Consider the following 26,289-nt stretch of genomic DNA (forward strand, 5'->3'; position numbering starts at 1 on the left):
TTTATAGTTTCTACCATATTCTTTATTCTGTAGGTCTGCTTATGTTTATAGAGATCATATACACAAATTGGTACAAGAAGAGTTATCCAAAAAAAAAAAAAAAAAGACATTCATAAAAAGACAGACAACCCCCTGTGAAAAAGATTTTAATATAAGCGTGTTTTTATTTCTCTGAGCTCTCTTTCATCTGAATTAAAATATTGTGTTCTTCGGTCAGATTTCACACACGTTAAAGCTCAGCAGCAGAAGTGCACATTTACACTCTTATTTTAAGATCATTTTCCAGTTTAGAAAACAAGTGCAGTGTATTAACAGCTACAGCAGACAAAATACAAAAAAAAGTCTTTGTGGACTGAGTGGTATAAAAGTCGCCCTGTCTTAAAATGTTATATGTGAACTGAAAGCAAGGAAATCTCATATTTACCCACGTCTATTAATGAAGAGCTTGATACTATGTTTGCAGTTAATTTGATTAAAATAATTTACTTTTGTATACTCAGCTGGCTGTAAGCTAATTTATCTCTGAAAATGATTTCTGTATAGAAATTGGAAAATAAAACAAAAAACGCTTCACTTTTTTTTTTTTTTTTAAATTTTAGGATCACTGAATATTCACCCAACAGCATCACATTTCACCACGCTCACTCACTCAAACTACCTGAAGTAAAGGACAGGAAACAATAGACAGGTGCGGATTAAAAACACAATCTCACTGCACGCCAGTGACTTTAAGAGCAGTTGTGAGGCGACGAGGCGTCTTAAGGCTCACAGATCAGGGTTTCCACCACAAACTGACTCCCAAAGTGACGAATCTTGTGGCAGTTCAGAGCCTCGCGCTTTTGCATACCTGTGAGGTGATCAGAGAATCTCTTATATAAACTTGTATGGCTGCATTTCATGTGTCATGTTGCTGAAAGAGTACACAGAACTTCCAAACATTCAAATGCACAGATTAAAGGTCGCGATGATTTACAATCTCTTAATGCTTGCAAAACATTTGTATGGCAGAGCATTTTGTCTTTGCCTTTCCTGTTTGGCATCTGTAGTCTTATATCTCTGTATGTTTAAACCTAAATGAAAGCCTGACATGCTTACCCAGAATCCTGTCTCTGCGCTGCAGTTTGTAGGTGTTTTTGTCTTTGCAGAGGTTGTTGATGAAATAGCCGAGCTGGTCGACGTGCTCCAGGCGCTCGGTCACCATCATCTCCTCACGGACCAGGTAAGACTGAGGCAAGTAGGTGCCAGCCTGGGAAAAGGGAGGAACCAAATGCAAATTATTTAAAGCATGGTGCAAATATGTAAGAGCTTGCGCTTTTTGTTTCTGTATTTCAATTTTTGGAGATCTCTTCATTTTCTTTGAGGAGTGCCAGATTCTGCCTAATCGTCATTAATACCGGAACCTGTGTTAATAGATCCATGGCAAATATCAATTTAAAGCAGGCGGCTTGGTGGTTTCAATTCATTTATTTTGGTCCCAGCTGTTTGGAACAGTTTGAAGTGTTTTAAACGAGGAAGACGTTAAAGCATCTTCCCCGAGCATCAGTTAGGAACTAGTTTGCTTAACATGTCTGGGAAAGTATGAAATGGTAAATTTGAGCATGAAAGACAGCTATAAACCATGTCATCTAAAACCTAGATTATACTCCATAGTGGACGAAGGAACGGACAGAAGGAGACCTGATGACCGAGAAGTCATTCCTGTTAAAATTCTTTCTCGTGGGTAGTTGGTGCATTGTAATGTAAATTCTGTGGGGACAAGCCTGCAGGTTAAAAGAAAAACAAAAGGAAAAAAAAAAGGCAAACATGTAGACATCCACACAGACCCTCAAACTCACTGTCTGATGATGAAACTGTTACTTGGACCTCAGCAGATTTATGGAAACATAATCCAGGCTTAAGACAGCACAGGAAGACAAATAGGTCTGAACCCTGCACAGTTACCTTGATATTGATGAGAAGGTCCAAAAAGTCTTTAGGAGGCATGACAATGGAGGTGTTGAGTGGGATGACATAGCACTTGTCCAGAAAATGATCCAGGTAAGCAGTCAGCCTCTGAGAAAGAAGGAATACAGTTAGAAAACAGAAAAGTAACTGGTATTTGCTTTTTTTTTTCTTTTCTTTACCTAGTAACGGAATAGAAAGCTGAGTTGGTTATCTTTAAAATCTAAATGTTAAATAGATAAATATATCTGCATACAGTTTCCCATAAAGGTGCCTATGCTGGGAGATGGGTAAATCATCTCAGGCGGAATTCCTATTGGCTGGTTAGCAGACACTGCATCACTCACAACTCACGTGTTCTTCCTAAAATTCTAAAGCTGTCAGAATGTTATTCCAGGTGATGTTTGGTCTACTTTGAATCCCTCTAAATGTGCAACTGTAGCTTTGCGCCAACATCACTATTTCCATCTTTTCAAGCACATACCCGGCTGAAGTCGTGGACGATGTCCGCTGGGTCTCCATCTTCAAACTCGGGCACTGGCACACTGATTAGCTCCACCTGCTCTTTCTCCAACACCCGGATCGTCTCTGACATCTGACGCAGGTGGTTTGGCAGCTCCACCTCCACCTATGAACCAGTGCGTAACATTTTTAATAAGTTACAGTCACTGGTTACTCAGTGAAACACTTTCCTTCTACCTAAACATAATTCAGAATTGTTTTTGGATCAAGTCATATTTTCTTAAAAAATACTTTTGGTACAGAAATAAAACCACATGGAGCAAAGCTTGGAGGCCTGTCAGCTCATACACTGATTTATGGCAGTGATGCGAAACTGACTAGGCTCACTTTACTAAAAGAGCCCTGCAAGCAGAGGTCAGCTAGTCACCAACTCAGGACATTAATCAGTAACTCAATCGCTAATGATTAAATGAAAACAATAGACACACTGAACCAGTGTCACATCTACTGAACACAAACATATAAACACAGGCCTGTGTTGCAAGGGAGTTCATCTCATCCTTATCTGGCTTCACTTACCCTCGCATCTTCAATTAGACCAACCAATTAACGCTTGGGGATTTTCAACTCGATACATAACTCAGAGTTTCACAATCTAACCACAAACCCGTTCACACATGAAAGAGCGAGGAATAAGGAATGTGCTAGAAATGATGACATAATTCTTCACAATCTTATTTAAGATCGCCAAGTACGAGGCTTAGGCTCAGGTTTACAGAACAACAACAGATTTGAAAATGCTTGCAGCAAAAAAAAACCAATTTTCCTAAAAATGTGATACCTGATGGGTATGCAGAGAAAACCAAAAGCTTTTTTCTGTCTCTAAAACCAGCTGGCCCTTCTGTTATCACTCTGGGGTCAAGAAGTTGTTTGTTTTTTTAAAATAAACGAGCAAAATACTCTCCAGAGAACTGATCAGTGGGTCAGTGGGTAGTGATTTTGTACCCGCTGGTCTCCAACCTTGACATATCATGCTCCAGAGCAAATCAAGTTTCCATCTTGAATGGCCACCATATTGATGTAGCCCACTAACAAATCAGTTAGTGGACTACAAAACCCTGATAACCGATGGTTAACCCTGAAGCACCTCGCTGAGCTCCAAAATCCTCCTTCATAACACAGGCCTCTGATAAGGAAAAGATACTATATCCAGAGTTTTGCCATACCTCATCCTCCTCCTGGATCATGAAGTCTTCTTCGCGGTATTTGACGCCACAAAAAAATACTTGGCCCTCCTGTGGTTAAAAAAAGAAAAAGAAAAAAGGAAGGAGACAGATGTGACATTTTTGACAAATAAAGCGTAACAGAACACACTTCTCAAATTTGAGGAAGTCTTATTCCCAGTGAGTCCTTCAGTTTCGTCTGCTTCACAGCATTTTGTTATAACTAATAACATCAGTTTTTGACGTTAAAAGTTTAGTTCTCTCTGGAGAAATGCATAAAAACAGATACTACTTCTGTAGACACAAAGTTTTTCTGAATTTAGAAACAGCGCATGTTTGCATTTCCTTAAGGAATGTAATGTGACATAGACATGGAGACAATTTGATTCTCTTTAAATTTAGAGAGAATTTGGATTAATAAAAATAGAAGAGGACATTCAGCCACATCACAGCCATTTACAGAATAGTAAACAGGAAGCCTGTTCAGATCAGCGACAGGTTTATTCAGTCTTCAGCTACAAAAGATGAGCTCAAGTTGATAAACGCAAAACAGCTTTGTCTAGTTTATGTCTAGAACTGCCACTGTGCTGTAGGCGGAGCTTAACGTGACAAGAACAGCTGGCAGTGGCGTACATGCTCCGACCTGTCGCGCTCTGTCAGTTCACATTTACTTTTGCAATTTCTGATCCAAGTTTCATGCCTTTTCTTACCCATGTCATGAACAGAAATTAAATTTGAATGTTTTTTCTTCAGAAAGTGGAGCTGAAATGTGTTTAAAAGTACATATAAATTTGTACCATGTGCTTTGCTCTTCACTGTCAGTGTGAGCTGCAGGAGTACAGCTGAGCACGGCGCTTTAAATAAGGGTGGTTTTGTTCATGGAAGGAAAATAACATCCTAAATTATATGAAATTTTGCAGTAACATACATATGCATGTTTATGTTCATCACTGTCACTGTTTTAAACAGAAAATGTGGAAACTTAAATATTCCATTATGAAGTTGATAAAGTGGTGTCACCATTGGCCATTAGTTTTTAATTATAGATGATCAACTCTTCCTGAGCCACCACCGTCTGTGACATTCTGTTATAATGTTGTTAACTGCATTTCTACCTGTCTGCTTTCATATTTAACGTCGCACTATTTGCTCCATGCGCTGCATGAGATACTTACCAAACTGTCCTCAGGCTCGCTACTCACCTCCATGACATAGTAGCGATACAGGTAGGCACCTCCGACCACCACTCCAGACAGCATGAGGGCCAGACCGAGGCACATGCACCAGCACCAGGCGCGAGACTGGTGACGCACCAGCACCGCAGCCTCAGCGTCCTGCAGGAGAGAGCAAACTACTGATTAGATATGATTAAGTTTAACTGCCTCCAATTATACATTCAGGGATCAGAGAGAATCCCCCAAGGATCAGTACGCATCTGGTTATTATTGTTAAATACTTGTGATGATTTTCAACACATACCTATTATTTCAAACCCTCACAAATGCATTTTCCTGAGTTTTTAAGCATTAAGCATTCAAAACCACCCTAGCCTTCAAGGCAGAGCCTCCTCCCAGAAAACAAATACAAACTGTGAAACTGCAGCTGGTCTGGGGAGAAGCACTTTCTTAAGGATAAACGCAGGGAACAAAAATGCAGTTTCATAAACCACATACTTCACAGCTGACAAATACAAATAATGACAGCAACACACTGCTGAGTACCACATATGAAAAGTTTACCATGCTGGACCTGCTCAGGTAAAGTCTAAGTTCATGTAGGACAGTGCACACACCAAGTACTGCGGTTATATAAATGTACTTAATAGCACTCCACATTACATTAAATGAAAGCAAAAATCGGTCGGATTCCATCCCCTGTGTTGTCAAACTACAAAGAAACAGAAACACACATTTTCAGCAGTATGGGTTGAATACTGTGCACATTTTGTTGTTTTGTTTTTTTTAAATAAATTCAAATGCACTTAGACTCAAATAAAAATCAGAACCCGTCCCAACTTTCACCAGCTTTTCAGCCGGGAAAATCTCCTGAACTACGACAACTATTAAACCAGAGGCCAGGGTGTGAGATGAGGAAAGTGTGTGTGGGTGTGTGTGTGTTTAAGAAAACAAAGGCTTTCTTGAGATCAGATGAAGCAGGCTCAACATCTCTTTTCAGACTAACACAGCCTCAGGGTGACTCATCATGATGCGAATCACAGAGGGGGGAAACAAACAGAGAGAGTGAACAAATACCTAAATAAGTGAAAAGAAACAAAAACAGAGAAATGAAAGTGTGGCTCTCAACTCGTTCTGTTATTACTTCACTGGAATCTTCAGGAAACTACAATAAGATCCGATTTACATTTTCTGTTTGTTGAACAGTGACTAAAAGGAGTTTCAATCAGGTAGAAACTTCTACTTAATTTGCATTTTCTTCTTCTCTCTCTGAGCAGTGGGCAGTAAAAAAATTAATTTGGGCAAGGTGAGGAAGCATGTTTTCTTGTTCTGGTTTCTCATCTCACTGAAAAGATCTCTTCATGCTATGTTCTTTTATTAGATTTGAATCGAGCTGCAAAGGCTGGAAGAACCGATAACAAGAAGCACTGAAGCTGTCCTGGTAGCTTTAAGGCAGCAAATGTTGATTTTTTTATCCCTCCGTTTTCTTTTATTTACCAGTTTCCAACCAGTTCTTTTGTTTGCACCTGAGCAGCTATTGTACAGTGGCATTTAGAGACCCCTTTTATTGAAGTCCAAATGTTTTCAAAGGAAGAAAACACAATCCACATTTGTGGAGAACCTTGCACGCGTTCATTTGCTGAGTAGCAATAAATGCAGGGACACTTCAAGGGGCATCTTTACCACCAACACAATAATGCTGCCTTTGTGAGGATGAGAAGTTGTTATATTTGCATCAGCTGAAAGTCACGCTCTGCCAGAAGAGGCTCACGAAGCTGCAAGTGTGGCAACATTACTAAATGATATCGCATGCAAGTCCAGCTGGCATTTTTGTTTTAATAGCGATTTCTGTTTATGCCATAAAAGTTGCTTTCTCTGAACAACGTAACAAAGGAAGCTGAGATTGTAACGTGAGCCGAGAGGAGAAATGAAGATTATGGGATTATGGGCAAGTAATTCAACAGCTATGAAAAGAACAGGGGTTTTAGCTGCAAACAAAACCTACACTGTGTACTCCAGCCGTGCACGTTCTTTTAGGATAAAAACCTCCAACACATTTGGGAACACGTCTGAAGTACAGCTGATCTGTTGCTTTCCTGTGAATACCATTTTCTTTTTTAAATTTAAAAAAATTTAAATCACAATAATTAACATTGTGAAGACATTTAAAAATAAAAAGTCCACTGACTGTTTTGGTATTGACATGATATTAGTTAAAAGTATTATAGAATATATAGTGCAACCTTTCGCATACATTTGCAATCTGTCCTTTCAAACTGGTGTATTTCCCTCACAAATGAAAATAGCAAAAGTTATTCCAATCCATAAAAACGGAGAGAGAAGTCAGTTTACCAATTATAGGCCAATATCACTGCTCCCACAGTTCTCAAAAATTTTAGAAAAGTTATTTGTTAATAGACTTGATAAATATATTGAGAAGCATAATCTCCTAAGTGATAACCAATATGGCTTTAGAGTGAAAAGGTCCACTTCGATGGCAGTGATGGAACTTGTAGAAGGGATATCTAATGCTATAGATAATAAGGAATATACTGTTGGTGTTTTTATAGACTTAAAAAAGGCGTTTGATACGATTGATCATTCTATATTAATGAATAAACTAGAGAGATATGGCATAAGAGGGTTAGCATACAAGTGGATGAAAAGTTACCTGGATGACAGATATCAATATGTCGAATTCAATAATGTAAAATCTAAGCAGTTGAAGGTAACTTGTGGTGTTCCTCAGGGCTCTGTGCTGGGCCCTAAATTATTTATATTATACATAAATGACATATGTAGCATTTCCAAACTGTTAAAATGTGTATTGTTTGCTGATGATACCACTCTGTATTGCTCAGGTAAAAACCTAGAACAGCTTCTGACTACAGCGGAAAAGGAGTTAAATATATTAAAAAACTGGTTTGATGTAAATAAGTTATCATTAAATATAAAGAAAACAAAATTGATTATTTTTGGCACTAGACAAATGAAAAATGTATCTAAAATCAGGGTTAATGGAATTGAAATTGAAAGAGTGTACGGAAATAAATTTCTTGGAGTGATAATTGATGATAAGCTGAGTTGGAAGTCTCATATAAACCATGTGAAAACAAAAATGTCAAAAACCATTGCTATTCTCTATAAAACAAAGCATGTCCTGAACAAAAAATCATTATACACACTCTATTGTACTCTGTTGCTTCCATATATGACTTACTATCTGGAGATATGGGGTAATGCATATAAAACGAACACTCTTCCTATTTTCAAGTTGCAAAAAAGAGCTATAAGAATTATAAACCAATCAAACTATATAGAACCAACTAACATTTTGTTTATTAATCTGAATACCCTGAAATTTTATGATTTAGTTGAATATAAAATGGCACAGATAATGTATAAAGCACAAAATAACTTGCTTTGCCCCAGTACTCAGAAGCTGTTCAAAGTCAGAGAGAGTCAATATGACTTAAGGGGAACAGATTTCTTTAAAAAAAACAAGATAAGGACAAATATAAAGCAGAGATGTGTTTCTGTTAGAGGAGTTAACCTGTGGAATAGTTATGACAATGATTTAAAAAGGTGTAGTTCATTTTCCTTGTTTAAAAATATGTTTAAAAATAGAGTATTAGAAAAATATATATATCAAGAATGAAAAGAGCAAAAAAAAAAAACAAAAACAAAAAACAGAAAACCTCTTGATTCTTTTGCTTTGATGTAGTTACTTACTAAGGTGGTGGTGTTTTTTTCTTGTTTGTTTGTTTGTTTGTTTTGTTTTTGCTTTGTTTGCCTTCTCTCACCCCAACCGGTCGCAGCAGATGGCCGCCCCTCCCTGAGCCGGGTTCTGCCGGAGGTTTCTTCCTGTTAAAAGGGAGTTTTTCCTTCCCACTGTCGCCAAAGTGCTTGCTCATAGGGGGTCATATGATTGTTGGGCTTTTCTCTCTGTATCTATGAAGCGCCTTGAGGCGACATTTGTTGTGATTTGGCGCTATATAAATGAAATTGAATTGAATTGAATTTTATTATTTGCTTCGAGCCCTGTGTACAGGAGCTGCATGCTAAAAGATCTTTTGTTAAAAGGGTTGGCGTAATAAGCAAATGCTTCAGCCAATACCTTTTGATTAGCCTTGTCTCATGCTTTCTTGCTTTGTGGTAAATCTTTGTTCTGTCTTCACTGAGATATTTGAATGCTAATCAATAAACAACAATAAACAGGAAACAGGAAATTTCCTGTTAAGTCTGAAAATAAATTGTGCGGTTTCCGTTACAGAAACACAGACGAAAACATTTCAGAATCTTTTTTTGTGGCTGTTTTGGGGGTGGGGGGAACTGATATTACATAATTATGCTTTATGCTTGCTTTCATAATTAACCTGGTTGACCAAACATTTTAACGTAAAGACAAATTGCTGACAAATAGCTCACAGTGCTGCACTATGTAAAAGGCCCATCCTTCTGTCTTAACTAAAGCAGAACATCCAAGTCTCCTATGTTCATATGTAAACCATGCAACAATTAAATGATTAAAAAAGGCTAATATTTAGCATGCATTTCCAGACAGAGTGTGTTTGCTAATTTCCTAAATCCTTATTGGTCTAGAACTGGTTCAGTTCAACAGTATGCTGTATACAATAACACAAGGGTTGACAGGAAAATGCTTATTATTATTATTATTATTATATATTCAAACCCAGGGGATATTATGGTTATTAAATCATCCTGGTTAGACCAAGGTCAAGACTACATGTGTAAATTTTATAAAATGAACAAACACAGCCTTTTGTCACACTGATCATAGTTAATGGTAAATGGCCTGTATTTGTATAGCACTTTACTAGTCCCTAAGGACTAGTAAAGGCTTTACACAACCTGTCATCCACCCATTCACACACTGGTGATGGCAAGCTACGTTGTAGCCACAGCCGCCCTGGGGCGCACTGACAGAGGCGAGGCTGCCGGACACTGGCGCCACTGGGCCCTCTGACCACCACCAGTAGGCAACGGGTGAAGTGTCTCGCCCAAGGACACAACGACCGAGACTGTCCAAGCCGGGGCTCGAACCGGCAACCTTCCGAATACAAGGCGAACTCCCAACTCTTGAGCCACGATCGCTAATCAATAAAATGTTAAAGGTGTTTTTTCATGTTTTAGTACTTGAACTTAACACATTTATACACTGGATAAAAAATTTTCAGGACATCCTCATCTTTTGTGGTCTGCAGATATACTGTGTGTGTCATCACAAAACAAGACTTGTCAGCATGAATTATCTGCTTTGAGAACAGCTGACTTCCAGTTTAAAACTTGTTTTTACGTTTTTGATTGGTCAATGAAGCATTACCATGTATTTCAGCATATCGGTACAGTTTTCAACTTGATAAATGTGGGACATGCCTCAGCACTTTCTGGTCAGAAGCAAGGGGGGTAGAGAATCTCATTGGGTAGAGAAGAATAGTGTTAAGAGCTTTTCTGTTTTTTTTAAAGCAGCAGCAGGGTGGCAGCTGAGAAATAGACAGTCAGCCCTGTCAGATCTACAAGTCAAAGTACAGAAAGCAGGAGAGAACTCTTAGAATGTAACATTTTTCCTGGAATGAACAGAAATAGCGATTAAAAAAAAGGAACCAAAAAGCAGACGTTAGCATGAAACCAAATAAGAGGAAGTGGGGGTGAGACCATTTAAAAAGTACACACAGGCTGACAGATCAGCAACATGTTAGTGTCAGATGCAGTCAGTTTAATACCAACCACTGCCTGGCAGAAAGACACCAAATTGGGAACATTTCCTGAGGCCTTTCTCCATCAGCTGTATAGCTGGGGTCACCTCTGCTAAATAAGGGGTTTGCTCCAATCACTGACATGTCTTTTTGATATTAAGGGTAGGAAAAGTTAGCAAAACATAAAAAGCAGAAGTCTCTATAGCAAACAGAATAAAAGAGTTCTGAGGCCTTCAAGGAAGGACACATGTATTGCAGTTTAATTAAAAAGCATTTACTTTAAGGATCCTGATTTAATATCACGAAAGAGACTTAACCCAAGCAAATAGCTCATTCACAGGTACTCACAGCTCTCCGCAACTGAACAGAGCAGAAGGAAGGAAACTAAAGCAGGAAAGTGTAGAGGAGTGTTGTCCAAAAAGGGTGTGAATATTGGCTCCAGTGGCAAAGCTGCAATAAGTTTACTAAGGGTGAGGTTAAATAAGGACTGATGATGACTTTCTCCCTGAAATGGTGAAATGGATGTTACTAATAACATATATGTCAGACCTGGTCTGCGGCTGAACTGCAGCTGACCGTCTATGGTTGGTTCATGTCTTTAATGAAGGATGAACTGCATGTGGTAACATACAATCTGAAAACTGCTCGCTACTCTCCAACAACAATTTAACGCACAGACCATCAAGCATGACGAGGAAGCATCAGTAGCAAGTTCACCAAGTCAAAACGTTTTCAAATTTCAAGACAAAGTTTGTATCAGGACCTCTGCTGTGGAGCACTGCTATGTGTTTTTCCAGTTTTACAACCATCTCTTAAAGTCTCACCAACAACAAGACCCAACAGGCCTTCAGACCAACGTTTCATAATTCCAACACACGCACCCTCATTATACCACTCCTATGTCAACACGGGAAAGCATGCCAACGTCATGAGAACAATATGTACAGTCAAAAACTCTCAACTCAAAATTTGTATCATTTCATCATTATTATTTGAGGGCCTACAGATTATTAATTGTATCATTACATTTAAAAATGTTTATGAAATTTATGAACCTGAAACATATCTGAGCTGGCCCAACTCTCAACACAAACATCTTTTTATACACAATATTTTTGTTTCTCAGTGCTGTCTGGTTAAATGACACGTCCTCTTTTGTTCTCATACCAGGATCGACTTATTGTGTAAGCTTTTTGTTGTGGTTGGTGGACACGAGTGATGGGTGTAGCACATTCCAAAGTGCGAGGTTAATGTAATCAGATTACATTTTTCAGTACCTGTACATGTTTCTACAGTAATAACTCGCAATCGCTTTGAAATCTCTGGGCTGGATTTTGACTTTCCTTTGTGTTGCCATTTTTGTTTTCTCGTGCAAACACTAAAAGAAAGATTGTGTGTCCTCATTAGGACAGGGATTTGTGTTGCAGTGTGGTTTATATTGTTAATTGTGTACCAAGTCATTTATAGAGGAATGCAAAAGCAAGGCAACAGTAGTGCAATAAGTTACTTTCTCTGGTAAGTAATTAATGAACATACAGCCTTACTTTTGAGAAAAGTAATGAGCATTGTGTAATACACTACACAATAGGGCACTCTTTTTGAGGAACAAACCCAACACTGGTGGCCACAGAAATCCCATGTTTGAGCTGCTGCTGTGAGGATGAAGGCTGCTGGTTTACACTGTGCTGAAGTGTCCTCTGGGCTTCATTCACAACACCACAGGGATCAATGACGGTCTTTGTGTGTCTTTGACATGAACCCATGGGCTGACCACGCTAAACCCACCACAACAAACAAACATTTTCCAGTTAATTATGTTTGTGGATTCACATGGTTAGAGATATTAATCTGTGTGTGAAGATCTTTAGAGTCACTGTGGCCACAAACCCTGCCACCCCCCCCCCCCCCCAAAAAAAACCCCAAAACAAAACCCAACAACAACAACAACAAAATAAACAAACCCTGTTAATTTTCCAGAATTAAAGTTGACAGCCAGGAAAAATAAATGATGTTTGTGCTCAGTGGTCAACAAGTAGCGGAAATCCTACAGAAAAGCTTTACAGTGTTGCTTAGTTTCTGAATGTAGAAGACGATCAAGTCTCCAGAAATAAATCTGAGAAGTGCTTTCTGCCTTTTACACCTTTATGTAACATAAGACATGAAGTAAATTAAACTAGGGGATCAATGTTGATATTTATGCTTAGCATAAAGATATCAAATGTATGACAGCATAAAGATGAGGAGGAAAAGCTCATTTGAGAAGCTAGAATTCACTGAAAAGCAAAAGTACTTTTGCTTTGAAAGCAACTTTATGATTAAATGTACACCACTGGCAGCCATGTGTGTGTATGTTCAATTCATTATGGTACTATTTCAGGAATATTTTAGTTATGCATATATTCCATTTCTGTCGGGCTTTGGTTACCTATTAATGCAGTTCTTTGTCTTTTGCAGGCATACTGAAAGCTTTAACACGTTTACAGTTCACCTCAACAAATATGTTTCATGTTCTGTATTGTGGCATTTTCCTTGTCAATAATCAATATGCAAATAAAGTACTATTTAGAACTCCTTGTGATCCTAAGCATGATTCAGTCTTTCAGTAAATGTCTTAAGCGGATAATGTTGTCCATAAGCATCAGTCTACCTGAGGACGGCTTGTGTTTCCATCTCTGTGGATACAGGTGAGTATCATTGTCCAAGGCGGGTTTTATTTCAGTCTACACATGAAACTTTATCTTCACCTCTGAGCTACATAGCGTGTCTGTGAAGGCAGTAACTGGGTAACGTTAGGTCGAAAAAAGAAAGAGTAGAAAGAGTGTAAGGAATTTAAAAGAAAGCAGCAAATCTTTGTGTTTAAAAAGCCAAAGTCAGCAAGTGTGTCACACTGGCTTAAAGGAAAAAAACAACAAAACCCACTGCAGAATAAGAGCACTCATGTTCAACGTAAAGAAATTAAAAGAGTGTGGATTTTCTAATGGAAATAGATTTAAAAGTAGTTCTTGGTGTACTTACAGAAGGATTTAAGGGAAGAACTGAAATCTGTTTGACAGAAATCCTATTAGGGGTTCATGAAGTGTATTACCATTGGCTGAAGTGTATTACAGGTGGTTAAATGTTGATCCTCCACCACACAGTGTATTTATAAGTATGTAAACATACATTAGGACATAGATATGTGTCACAGATATAATACTAATAGCATCAAGGTGGGACGCAACCCTACGCTTTTTCACTACGTTAAGCAGTGGCTGTGCACACCATTCAGATAGTGTGCACTATGTAAATGTACATGGGCTTAATAGCTGCTGTCATATATATGTGCCTGCTTAGTTAATCCTCCCTCTTCTTGAGTTTCAGTTGTCGGCAGCGTCCTGTGGGAGGCAGCTAAAGCTCTCTGGCTGAGTCTCCATCTGACTGATTACACTGTAATCCTTTTCAAGCAGCCCACGTGTCTTGAGACACCAACCAGAGAACAAACAAGCAGAGAACAACTGAGGAAAGGTTAGGTCAGTAATCCAAATCTGTAATTAGGTTTACTGATGAATGTGAAGGTGGAAGCAAATTTTTTACTGGCACATGTGGAATAGCTCCTTCTCAAAACTGAGAGAAAACATTATTTTCATTCGATTGTTTGCTGAAAGTTGTGATAGACGGAAAAGAAAAACAATATTACGTAAAAAGGAGACCTTTTAAATCTCAGACTACTAATGATAATGATTACTTCCATAGCTGATTATACTGTCGTCAGACAGGGCAGGGAGGTTCACCAGGTTTCATGCTGAAATTAGGAATCAAAGCACAGCAAGTATGTACATGAAGCTCTTAACCTAAATACTGCAATAAATTTTGCTTCAAAATGCCCACAGCGTCAACAAGATACAACCACAGGTTCCTTTGAGCATCTGCATAAACGGCAGGTGTAAGCATGTAACTGCTCCAGCTCAGCCTCTATAAAACCACATACACTCAAAGTATATGACATCTGTGAGGCTCGGCAGATACAACTACTCAAACATTTAAAGACTGAATTCATAAGATAAGAAGAACTTTATTTATCCCGAGGGAAATTCTGTTGCAATTCGAAGGCTCCTCCAAATGCGGCCGACAAATGTGTTCTTCATTTCCCTGGACTTGAAGGATGGGTTGGGGGTATTCTTCGTGGCCCAACCTATCCCAGAATTCATAGCGTGGCCCAGCCAATTCCAGGTTCCAACAATGGCGGCAGCTACTTAGTTTTAATATTACTCTTTCTGGGTCACAAAAGTTTGAGATGGTCAAGAATTTACTCCAATGTCGTGTTATATTTTAGGAAGCATGGAGTTTATTAAACTCCACGTCCACACGTATGGCCAATCAGAAGTCTAAGAACCTGGAAGGAAAAGAGTAAACAGGATTTTAACCTTAAGTACTTCTTTAAAGTTTTTGGGTTTTCTGGGAAGACTGCTAATTTTGTGTTACTTTTAAAGTGCCTTCATCATTTCAAATGTTAATGACTAAAAACAGTATTTTGGCTGGTGTTGACTCACAACTTAGAAATGGACAAAATGCATACAACATACAAAAATAAACTTTTAATTTAAAAAACATTATTTTATTCAAAATCGACGATGACGTTGGCGTCGGGATTTGGGTTGTGAGAGCGTCTGTGCTGAATGTAGAAGCCACGTCTGAAGTTCACTCTGACAACTCCGTCTTTCTAAATGGATGGACAGTAACTGCGTGCTTATACGCAAGCGTTTAAAAACTGCAGATAGTAAGATTAACAGCAACAGTATTTTGTCTCTATCTGCTGTTGTAGAAGTTCATCTCATGTAAACAATAACGTGGCGCACATCGTGACGCCAAAAAAGGCACACACCTTTGACGTTGCATGACTAAATCTCCATTTTCCTCATCCACGCGTAAACGCGAAAACAAAGTTTTTTGAAAATCTCTACCTTGGCAGGAGTTTTTTTTTAAAAAATCTGCGTTTTCAGTGACCCAAAACGCAGATTATGTGTTGGACGAAAGTCCCAAATGCATAGAAAAATCTGCGTTTTCAAAAATACCCGTGTACGTGTGGACAGGCTGAGATAGCTGGTGACAGCAATGTATATTTTTACAAAGTACCAGAACTTTGTTTAAAGTACAGTAGAAAATGTTCACAAATGAAATGCTACAACTAGAGATTTTTTTAAAAAAATACTTAGAAGCACTCTTTGTTTTCTAATGCTGTTTAGTTTCGTGGATGTTAAAAAGACTACATAAGGAGTCTAGTTTTATAATCTTCGGAATACAGTGGTCCCTCGCTATAACGCGGTTCACTTTTTGCAGCCTCGCTGTTTCGCAATTTTGCATGCTTGTTTTTTTTTTTAACAGTGCATTGTGTTCTGCGTCCTGATTGGCTGTAGACCATTAACAATCAATCTCGTGCTGCGTCTCCTGTACAGTACAGAATGCGTTCAGCTTGTCAAATTTACATAAATCTTCGATCGCTAGCAGTGTGACTCTGAAGTGCTGTACTGTATGTTTGTAAGTTTTCTCCCAAAAAAACACAACAATGTCAACGAAACGTTTTGGACCCCCAAAGGCACCTGCGGGTTCCTTTGGTTTCATCCTATAATACTGGACTTTTTTTTCTACGAAGGTTTAAACTTTGAGAGGGTTTAAACAAGAGAGAGAAGTGTGAAAATGTTCATGTCTGTCTGAGAAAAGTGTATAAAGCTTATAGTGAGTTGTTTTACAATCTTAAAACATTTTGCAGATTTCACCTATCGCAGGTTGTTTTTGGAAGGTAACTACCGCGATAAACGAGGGACCGCTGTATACTTCTCTTATCTGTACTTCAGCTTAGACACTTTATTAGCTGACACACACAGGCCACAGTTCAACCTCATCATCTTTTTCACTCATCACAGAATGAGAGGATGAAGTCGCACACTGAGACGGTTTTGACACTTTTGCAATATGCATAGTTTGAAGACTCACTTCTTCTATTTGACACATCAAACTTATTATCAAACGCAGCTGAAGAAACCATTTTGTAGCACAGTCGGTACACAGAGGTTGCACGACGTTGGTCCCTGGAACTTGCTCATTTATAAATAAATGGGGGAGTGGTTTGGCTGCTTTGTCTTGATTGTTACTTTTTAAAAATGTATTTATTTAAATTTAACCTGACTTGAAGACAAAAGTGATTTCTCATCACTACAAAAAAAAAAAGTCTCTTGGTAGCTGGCTGTGTTTTACTTATTTAAAAAATATAATTTAAGTTGTGCAAATTTTTTCTCAACATATAATTGAAAGAAAAAAAAGCCCATCAAGTCAGAAGAACTCAACATTTATATTTAAGCATGAAATTAAACACTAGACTCTTCTGAGAGTGAAATTTTCAGCGCAGTGGTTTCCTCCTGTGATGTTCGACACTCAGCTCGACACGGCCGCAGTTGATTTGAGGACAGAGATGTGAAAGCTGATTTTTAATAAGCACCACTAGGGCTAGGCGATATGACCCAAAATTCATATCTCGATATTTTTTACCTGGACGGTGATATAAGATATATATCTCGATATATATTTTTTAAAGCCATAAAGTAAGAACAAAAAGAGAGTTCTTAGTCAAAGCTGTGTCCCAGATGTCACACAGGCACTTTTATTAACATAGAGCATAGATGTACATAAAATTTACTCAAAAATAAATTGAGCATTTATTAAATAATAATGCTCCATAAATAAAAGAAAACAATGTTGTTTTTGTGCATAACAAAAAGGTCACAATTGTGCTGTCAGAATGTAAACTAAAAGACGCTGAGCATAGTAACAAAGACAGATTTCACAGCTGCTCTGTTCCCAACTTCTACTGTGTGACTGACAGCATTGAGTTTGAAATCCTCTTCGTAACCACGTCTCTTAACAGGTGCCATTTATGGTCCTTATACACAGTAGGGTAATATTACGTTGAAGCACAGTACGTATCACTCCGCGAGGCTCCTCGGTAGCCGTAATGCTCTGACAATCCATCAAGCGGTGCAGCACCGTAGCTTACCAAAGTCGTACTAAAACATTTTTTGACAGATTGCTGAGCGCTGTGTACCACATAAAATCGGTTCGCGGCCGTCAAGCACAACCAGAATTCATACATAAGGCGCGCTGTCAACTTTTGAGAAAATCAAAGGATTTCAGGCTGTGCAGCGCCTCTGGGCTGCATGGCGTTAGCGTGGTTAGCTCGTTAGCTAGCTAACATGTTGACGCCGTCCAGCCCCACGCACGGGGCGATGCGCAGTAACTCGTTAACGGAGATTTGCCGTGTCCATCTTGTCGCTTCCTGCAGGTGAAGCGATGGGGGAGGAGGGCAAGTTGTGTTCAGTGAAGGAGGGGCGAGGCCGAGTAATGTTGCGTAAAGACAAAAGTGAACGAAAGAGAGGCAAACTTGCGGCTCCACAAGTATAGTTATAACGTAACATAGACTATATCGATATAAAGGATATTGTCACATCTTATATCTCGTATAAAAATATATCGATATTTTTTTAAAAACTCGATATATCTCCCAACTCTAAGCACCACCCGCAACTGCTGTAGCACTACAGCCTGATTCAAACACTGCCGCTCACCAACTGTGAGGTAAGCACAGGTTCTCCTCCATCCAAAGTTAAGCTGAGGTGACTGGAAGTTATTTGCCTTACCATCTAAGCAGTTTTCGTCATTTAAAACCAAATTATCATATATTGGCCTCGTTTTTCTCATCTTGACATTAAGTATTAATAATGTGTTTGTTGTGTAAATGTGCCTTACAAATGCAAAACTGCACTGTCTCAATGACAATATCTTATTGTAATGAAAATCCTGTAGTGTGCTGTTGAAGCACTGATAATTTAATAAATAGAGAATTTTTAAAGAGAAAATATCTAACTGAAGAGCGCTCTAAATTTGCGCAAAGCCGCAATTTTGTAAAGCAGATAAAATAGTATATTTATTAACACTTGAAATAAACAATAAGTGGACAAAAAGCATAAAGATTTTACTAAATTTGCAATAATTATTCTGCCAGCTTGTAAGTCAAATAACTGTTCCAAACATTTTAATTTGGGGGGTGGGGAAATCAATCTGTTGGCTAAAGCTGAATTTACCATCTCAGACTCAGAAATATTATGATAGATTATTTTCTGTAATTATTTTCTGTGCAATAATAGGATAAATTGACTGTATGAGAGGTTTTTCACTGGACATGAACAAAGTTCTGGTTTTGGACACAGGGTGCTACAGCTGGTAATAATACTTGCTGAGTTTCCTAATGTGTTTACGGTCACCTGCAAATTATATGCAAGGGGGCTATTTAAGAGCACTGCTCATGCAAATATTGACACACATACTGTTCTTGTTTCCAGGTACTTCCAGGTATATTTGCATCTCAAGTCATGAATAAGTAAAACAGATAAAACACACACACTCTGACATCGTTCTATACCAAATGTAAACACAGTGGCTACACAGCAGCTGTCTCTTATATAGCAACTAGGAACAACACCGAAAATATAAAGGTGCAAGTCCAGCACTATGACTGTGCATGGCTCACAGCCATCCTGTATAAAAGAAAGACTGTAAACACAATCAGGCAGACAATATAAAGGGCTGCAAAGCCACATCACAAACAGCACACTGCTCTGTAGGTGTGGTCATGGCCTTCAGTTCAACTGCTGTGCAAGGATGTTTCTGTCAGACCTTAACAGGTTAAACAATCCCCAATAATCCTGAGTGTGTCTCATACTAACGACAGCCACTGAGACAACTATAGAGGGGAAAATAGGTCAAGCTAAATATTTAGGCTAAGCATATCTTCATGCTTAGTTTAGCTGTCCCTGAATACACCACAAGTGCTCAAACAGCATCTGTGGAGCCAAACAGGCTTGCAAATTTGTTCCTGTTATACATGAACCTCTATGCGTTTCATTCACTTTTCAGACAGCTTTTTGCTGTCTGGTAATACACCAAGTCACTTTTTTAAAAAACATCTATTTACTCAGAGCAGATACATAATCAAGCACCTTTAATTCATTTCCAACCAATCTTAGAGATATTTGTATTTGATGCAAACACAGCTGTATCCATCATAAAACATGCTGATAATTGTTATTCAATTTATCTAAAGAATACTATAAAATTTCAAGTTTACAAAAGTTCAATATGCTGTTTTTCTGCTCATAACTCAGCTAAAATATAAGAAGAATGAAAATGAAAGGGAAGTCAGACAAGAGTTTATCAGCCAGATAGTGACTCGGAGAGTTAAGAGGAACCCAACAAAAAGAGAAACTATCAAAACTCATAATGGCTTTTCTTGTAAATGGACAACAGTAGCAGATATACTAAACACATTTAGCAGCACATCTAACAACAACACACTGCAGAAATGTCAGCAGCAATCATCATAGGATCTTTCAGACAGAGTAACTAAAGCTAGACAATTTACTGGATGTTAATTGTGATCCAAATTTAGCTTTCATCGATTGTAGTAACAAAAGTAGAATAAAATGATCACTTTCAATATGAAGCTCACCAGGTGCATGTTTTTCTTTGGCAAAGTATGTCTTCATCACTCAATATAAGCCAGAACATACTCACTGCTTAGTTCAGCTAGAGTCAAGATGATGCAAATACAGCCTTTAATTAACAAGATCTATTCACAAGTAGCAAAAATTGGAAAAATGTTCTGTAGCTGAGTTTGTGATCATCAGCAGTTGCAGGTGCTGGATTTTTAACTGGATTGCTGTGGATCTCTCACCTACTCAGCCTTCAGTGGCAAGAAATCAAAGTTTTGGTTAGCTATTGGATCTCTATCATTCCCTGTGAAACAAGTCTTCCAAAGTTCAACAGTCTGCTGTTGTCTGGACCGCTCTTTGCCCCTGCAGACATTCTTTTGTTTAGTCTACCAACCAACAAGGAGCAAGTGGCTGATCTTGTGAGACCTTCTACCATACAAAATAATCATGTGGCATTCTCCCCAATCAGTAATGATTAATAACTGTATCCAAACATTCAAGGAAAATTCACAGCTATAACAGGAGGCAGGAATGACGAAAACATCTGATGAGGGCAGAATGGAATGGCTTACAGACAAGTAGAGACAATGTCTCCAGCCTGTCAGACCACAACACTCATGGCACATCCAAGTGTCTGCCATCAGGCCACCTTGTATCAGCAAGACTTGGCTCATCCCACACTTTAAAGCATCCTAGCTCCTATTTTTGCATCATAACTCATCTGTTGTTTACTAATCGGCACATATGGCAGTAAACCAGCAAGCTGCTACATTTACAAGATTTGCAACCCACTGAACTACAACAGTGTCTGTGTTCACATGAGCAATGAGGAAAAGAAGATCCTTTGCAGCAGTAAAACAAACAGGAGCCAAGACCTCAACAGATTGACTATTTTTATAATCAAATAACCTCCCCAACACACATAAACACAACTAGCAAAAACATAAAACATTTGCTAGTTCCTGTTTGGTCCTGTGCGGTCCGACCAGTAGAGCAAATTCCTCCCTCAGGAAGCAGAGCAGCAGGAAAATTTCCATGAAGGCAAATAGATGATGGTGTGATAAACTCAAGCCTGCTCCATGGGAGATTTTTTTTAAATAATTCTTTGATTTCTAAATATATTAGAAAACACTTTCCAACATATTTCCTTGACTGCAGAATGAGGTATGGGTATGGTGAATGGTTTTAATGTATTTTTTTAATGATAATGCTTATCAGTCCATTACTTTAATGGTATTTTTATCAGTACTTTCTGAAGAAGAAATTAATCAAATTAAAAACAGAACTGAATTTACATCACATCATGATTTTTTCCAAGCTATTTTCTAAACTAAGCAACCAAGCATACTGTTCCTCTCAGCAATTTTTACACATAAACAAAGTTCAACACGTTTAATGAGGGATTAGAGAACCAGGGGAGCTATTAAAGACTTAATAGTCTTTCACTTATTCAACTAATATTCATCCACCTATGACCACTACTCAGGGGTACTTAAATCAGATTAGATATGATCCAGTGCTCTCTCACTGCTACAGACAGGACTGGCTTCGCGTGCTGGATGCGGGCAATAAAACTTCCTGTTCCATCTCTGCTCCTGTCCACTTCTGTTGGTGGTTTGGGATAAATGGATTTTTTCTAGTTGTGATTAATTTAAATCAGCTAACCGTCTGTTAAAGCAGCTGCTTACTAATAGCTTTAGCCTGCAACGTTTATATTTTATAACCACTTTTATCAGTTTTCGGATCCTGTTGAGCAACAAGACACACACCTCGTTCCTTGACTGTAGAATGTTCTTTTTTCTTTTTTGTTTTGAGGGCATGTTAATACATTCAAAAACAGATGTGATACAGTACAGAATTTAAATCGTGTCTTAGAAATTTAGTCAAGCATCCTCATTTATGAAGAACTTGTTGACTTTGCCAATGATAAATCAATCATTAACCACTATCAGAAATGTCTGTTCTTCCACATGAGCACCGGACTTCCTCTACAGCTTCATCCTGTTTTGTTCTGATTCCCTCAGTTTGAGATATATTGCTTTATACAGACAATTTATTATATATTTGCCACTTTTTGACATTTTATTTAAATGTTAACTTTTTTTTAAAACTTGCATTGTATTTTATTGCATTAGACTTTTACTTATTTAGCGCCTTCACTTTAGTTTTCTGAACTCTTTTGAACTCTTTTGTTTACAGGTTGAGTTAATGGTTGTAACAAAGAAATTTTCAGACTTTTGGGACAATAATGCACTTCTTATCCTATCCAGACTTTGTTAATTTAAATCAAATTAGAGGATAGGGGTTGATATCTAACTCTAAAAAAAACCAGAGGATACAATCTACTTTAAAAAAGGTTCAGTAAAGGATTTCAAAGGATTACATTTCAACGAAATGCTACTGAACCCCACGCATGAGACACATGGCACAAAGTCCTCATTTGCTCTCTTCACAAGTGCTAGAAAATCCCCCAAAACACAACCCCAAACGAAGTGCAGAATCGCCTCTTTTCTACTTCAATCCCCCCGAAGGAGCACATTAAGCTCTGATTATCAAGATTAAAAAGATAAAAGTCTGTGACACTGAAGCTCAAGACACAGGGGGGTGGGGGGTTGGAGGTGTATGAAGTAGACTTCATACAGTCTAATCCCACAATAACCGAGCAGGCAGATTGTGTGAAAGTTTCCAGCTAAGGCAGAACTCTCACCACAACGAGTCAAGATAAGATATTCTCGCAGCTTCTCATCGAGAATTACACTTTGTGGTTTGTCACTCAGCGCACATCTTTGAAACTACAAGCAGCTGTTTGCATCTGCAACTCCAACATGTAGCACGGTTGACATCGCAGCGCTCTCTGCATACAGAGAGAGCCCAGAGGTCCTCAGTCAGAACGAAACAGAAACAACAGGCAGCTCCTTTTGCAACAGGGTGGAGGCCAGCGGGGAGATCTTGTAGACTTTACTGTCTGAGAGGCAACACGCCTCAGCAGCCCACACATTCAACTCCACAAGTCAGCTCGAAAGCAGCTGAATAATACAACAAGCTCCTTCGCAGGTTGAGATCACACAGCAGTCACAGCCACTCTGCAACTCCAAAACTGTCATTTAGTTGCACTTTTCTAGTGAATATTGTGTGAAATGCACTGCAGTGTCACCATACTGCACAGCCCTCCTTTGGGTTTTTGCTTTTTTTTAAGGGGGGGGGGGGGGATTTTCTAACTTTTGAATGACATTTCTAGGATACTCTACATACACACCTTTCAGACCACAGAGTATGGCGAAGTGACAGACTCTCATGCCTTCCTGTGGAGCCTTTCCTTCCTAGCCGTCATTAATTGCTGAGAGGTGCAGACTTAAAATATATACATTTGCATGGACTTTTGAGTTTAGTGATGGGGAAGTTCCCACCTACTGTGCTTTCTCTTTTTTGAGAGTGGCACCTTTCACCAAGACGCAATAACATAACTTCTGCATTTTCTGTTGTGTTTTTTCCCTCCTCAGCACATTTTCACGTCCTTGAAGTCTGAGGCAACTGATTGCAAAAAAAAGGAGGAATAACTGGTGAGAACACTGACAACTCCTGTAATACGAAACCAGATTAAAACCCATCTTAAAATTTGTCAGGTAAAAATCTACACGTGATTTGGGGTTAAAAAAAACAAACAAACACCAAAATCAAATAATGTTTATTGACTGATCGGCTTGGAAACTGCTTTAACCAGCTAGTATACTTGCTGACCTCTAAAACGACATGAAAAGTCAGGCAAAGCTCGTTCCTGCACTTTAGAGCCTATAAACTTACATTAATGTTTTCAGAGTATTGCCAGACCAACTTAAAAGGTGTAAATATTAAATTTATGTGGCATTTAGTCAGTGTATAAAATAGATTTAAAAAATGGAAACAAGTAGAAAATACCGGAAACATCAAGAGTATCAAAGGTGAAAAAACAAACGCCACCTGAGGAAGTAACGTCCACCGAACTCTGAATTATTTGACGTTAATATTTTAAAAACATATTGTATGATTTTAAAATGCATTATTTAAAACTGTTCAAAGAGTGGGGAAACTGAAATATATCAGGAGCCCTGTTAAACAACAGTATTGTGTCTCTACGCATTTATGCTTAACTGCGCCTTTCCCCCCACCGAGAACCTAGTTTGCCGTTAGCCATTTTCTACTCACTTTGTCCTCCTCGGGAATAAGAGTTTCGGCGTCCTTCTTCACATCTTTCTGTGCCAGAGCCGTGTTAAATGATACCTTGACCATCTTGAAACAAGTGGTGACAATCTCCGAGAGAAAGTGGGAAAAAAGCAACACAACAGAAAGCAAACAACAGCAAGGAGAATTTGCTCCGAAATAAAAATAAGTCGCACTTCTTCCCCGGCCAAGTCTGTTGTTGTGATAAAAGCGACGTAAAGCTGGACTTAGAGTGGCCGCGCTTCCGGCCTTCAAAATAAAGGCATATCCACGACGATTAGTCTAAGACGTTCCGATATTTGACTGAAATACGAAGCAAAATGGCACAATCCAATCTTAAAACTTAGCTTAAAGGCAACAGCAATGTGAAATTATGTAATCATCTGTATCTACGTGCTTTATTATACCTTATTATACTTGCTTTTATTATGCTTTATTTTATAGCCTCTTCTATGTACGACATGTATTTCAAAACGATTTACAATAGGCCGAGAAGCACAGGCAATGGGAATGCAAGATAAACAACAAATAAAACAATGCAGAAAACAATAAACGAAAAACTCAGTTAACATATTTAGTACTATACCTACTTAAAAGAACATATAAATGACTGTTAAATAATAAAATAGATAAATAATACAAAAAAGGCAAGTAATAGACTAAAATGTTTTATTTAGATATAGAACATTAAAACTGTGCAAATATTATGAAAGTGATTAGATCACGACTGTTGCTCTAGTACCTAGAGCTGTCAATAAATATTATATAATTTACTTCCGAAATGTAATGGAATACATACACTAAACTCAAGACTTTATTACTATGACTATAATTTATAGAGTTTATTACGTTGCTGGCATGTATTTACATAACCACCCCATCAACACCAAAGGGTGGGGTGGGGGGACAATCCGAGCTACGCACACACACATTGATTAATACGGTAAAAGTAAGGCAGGGGCGTCAAATACCCAGGGACCAGAATCAGTTGCCAAATACTCTCCAATCTGGCCCCTGGGACAGCTTTTTAAACTGTATTTTCATAAGTTTTATTACTGATCAAAAAACTCCCCCATGACCACTCACCTAAAGTAAATAAAGAATGAAAACACAAATGACACTTTTTTACTGTTGTTATTCAAATTTATCATTTTTGCAGTGGCCTTTACGGGAAAAATACAAAAACAAAAATTCTTTCAACTAACAAAAATGTTCTGTTTTTATAAGTAAAAGACCATCTGTGCCATAAGCTAATAGAACTTTTTCTGTATTAATACATTTGGATGTAAATTTTATACAATTAACGTAATTAGTAATTAATTTATGCATTTATTTGTTACGGTTTAAGCCCAAATAGTTGTGCTGAAAAACTTTAGTATTTCTCTGTAATGCAGAAAAACTGAGATGTATTGTGTAATGTGTAGTTAAACTTTTTTGCAATGACAGAAATGACAGTTAAGATCAAATCTGGCTTTATATTTACACAAGGAGTTTGATATCCCTGACATAACATAAGAGAAAATAAGAAAATTAACATAATGACACGAACTTAAATTATGACTAAAAACTGGTAGTGTGTTAAAGAAATAACATTCAACATAAAAATCCAAAATTTAAATAATTTAACGGGCTGCAAGGAAATATACACATTTTTGATTTACAGAAAAAAACAGAAGAACTGTCAGTTTTACCTGATGAGCTATATAATGAATTCAGAATATATCTTATTTCTTTGATTCAAATATCTCAACAAACCACGTGAATAAAATTAGGCTGTAATGTGAGTTCTCATCTGCGAAAGACAATATCCAACCACGAAATACAGAATCACAGTACACAGCTTGCAAGAGAAAAACGTTTTATGTATTTTATCTTTTAATTACTGTGGCACTTTTCCCTTTTTGTATAAATGCTTGCATTACATAAAGTTTTATGAAATTTTAATCAGGTTTGCACTTTTATTTTGACGGTCCGGAAGCTTCTTCAGTTTCGGTTTGCGCTGTCTACGGCCTGCCATAGACCGGGGGAAACAGCCTACATCTGGGAAACGGCTGTT

At 38.1% G+C, this 26,289-nt stretch overlaps 1 protein-coding gene across 4 annotated transcripts; it reads right to left on the bottom strand.

The window, feature by feature from the left end:
* itm2bb (integral membrane protein 2Bb) lies at positions 1-24,462 on the bottom strand. Of its 4 annotated transcripts, none has more exons than XM_085136552.1 (7): positions 24,219-24,462; positions 4,802-4,960; positions 3,630-3,698; positions 2,426-2,563; positions 1,942-2,052; positions 1,096-1,246; positions 1-847 (listed from the first exon to the last, which is right to left on the bottom strand). In XM_085136552.1, the coding sequence occupies exons 1-7, from the start codon at positions 24,300-24,302 to the stop codon at positions 759-761; spliced, it is 801 nt and encodes a 266-aa protein (XP_084992678.1). In that variant the 5' UTR covers positions 24,303-24,462; the 3' UTR covers positions 1-758. The 4 variants fall into 4 exon arrangements, with proteins under 4 accessions (XP_084992678.1, XP_084992680.1, XP_084992679.1 ...); XM_085136554.1 differs by having other exon boundaries at positions 4,829-4,960; positions 24,219-24,461; XM_085136553.1 differs by having other exon boundaries at positions 2,426-2,569; positions 4,829-4,960; positions 24,219-24,460.
* Positions 24,463-26,289: the final 1,827 nt, after the last annotated feature.

Source organism: Neolamprologus multifasciatus, chromosome 16 (assembly GCF_963576455.1).
Source record: "Neolamprologus multifasciatus chromosome 16, fNeoMul1.2, whole genome shotgun sequence".
In the NCBI taxonomy this organism is placed as follows: domain Eukaryota; kingdom Metazoa; phylum Chordata; class Actinopteri; order Cichliformes; family Cichlidae; genus Neolamprologus; species Neolamprologus multifasciatus.

Excerpts from the sequence above, each read along its gene's own strand:
- itm2bb (XM_085136551.1), bottom strand. The coding sequence starts at position 24,302 with ATGGTCAAGGTATCATTTAACACGGCTCTGGCACAGAAAGATGTGAAG. Across the intron at positions 3,699-4,801 it reads GCGAGCCTGAGGACAGTTTG|GAGGGCCAAGTATTTTTTTG; the intron begins GTAAGTATCTCA and ends TTTTAACCACAG. Across the intron at positions 848-1,095 it reads GCGCAGAGACAGGATTCTGG|GTATGCAAAAGCGCGAGGCT; the intron begins GTAAGCATGTCA and ends ATCACCTCACAG.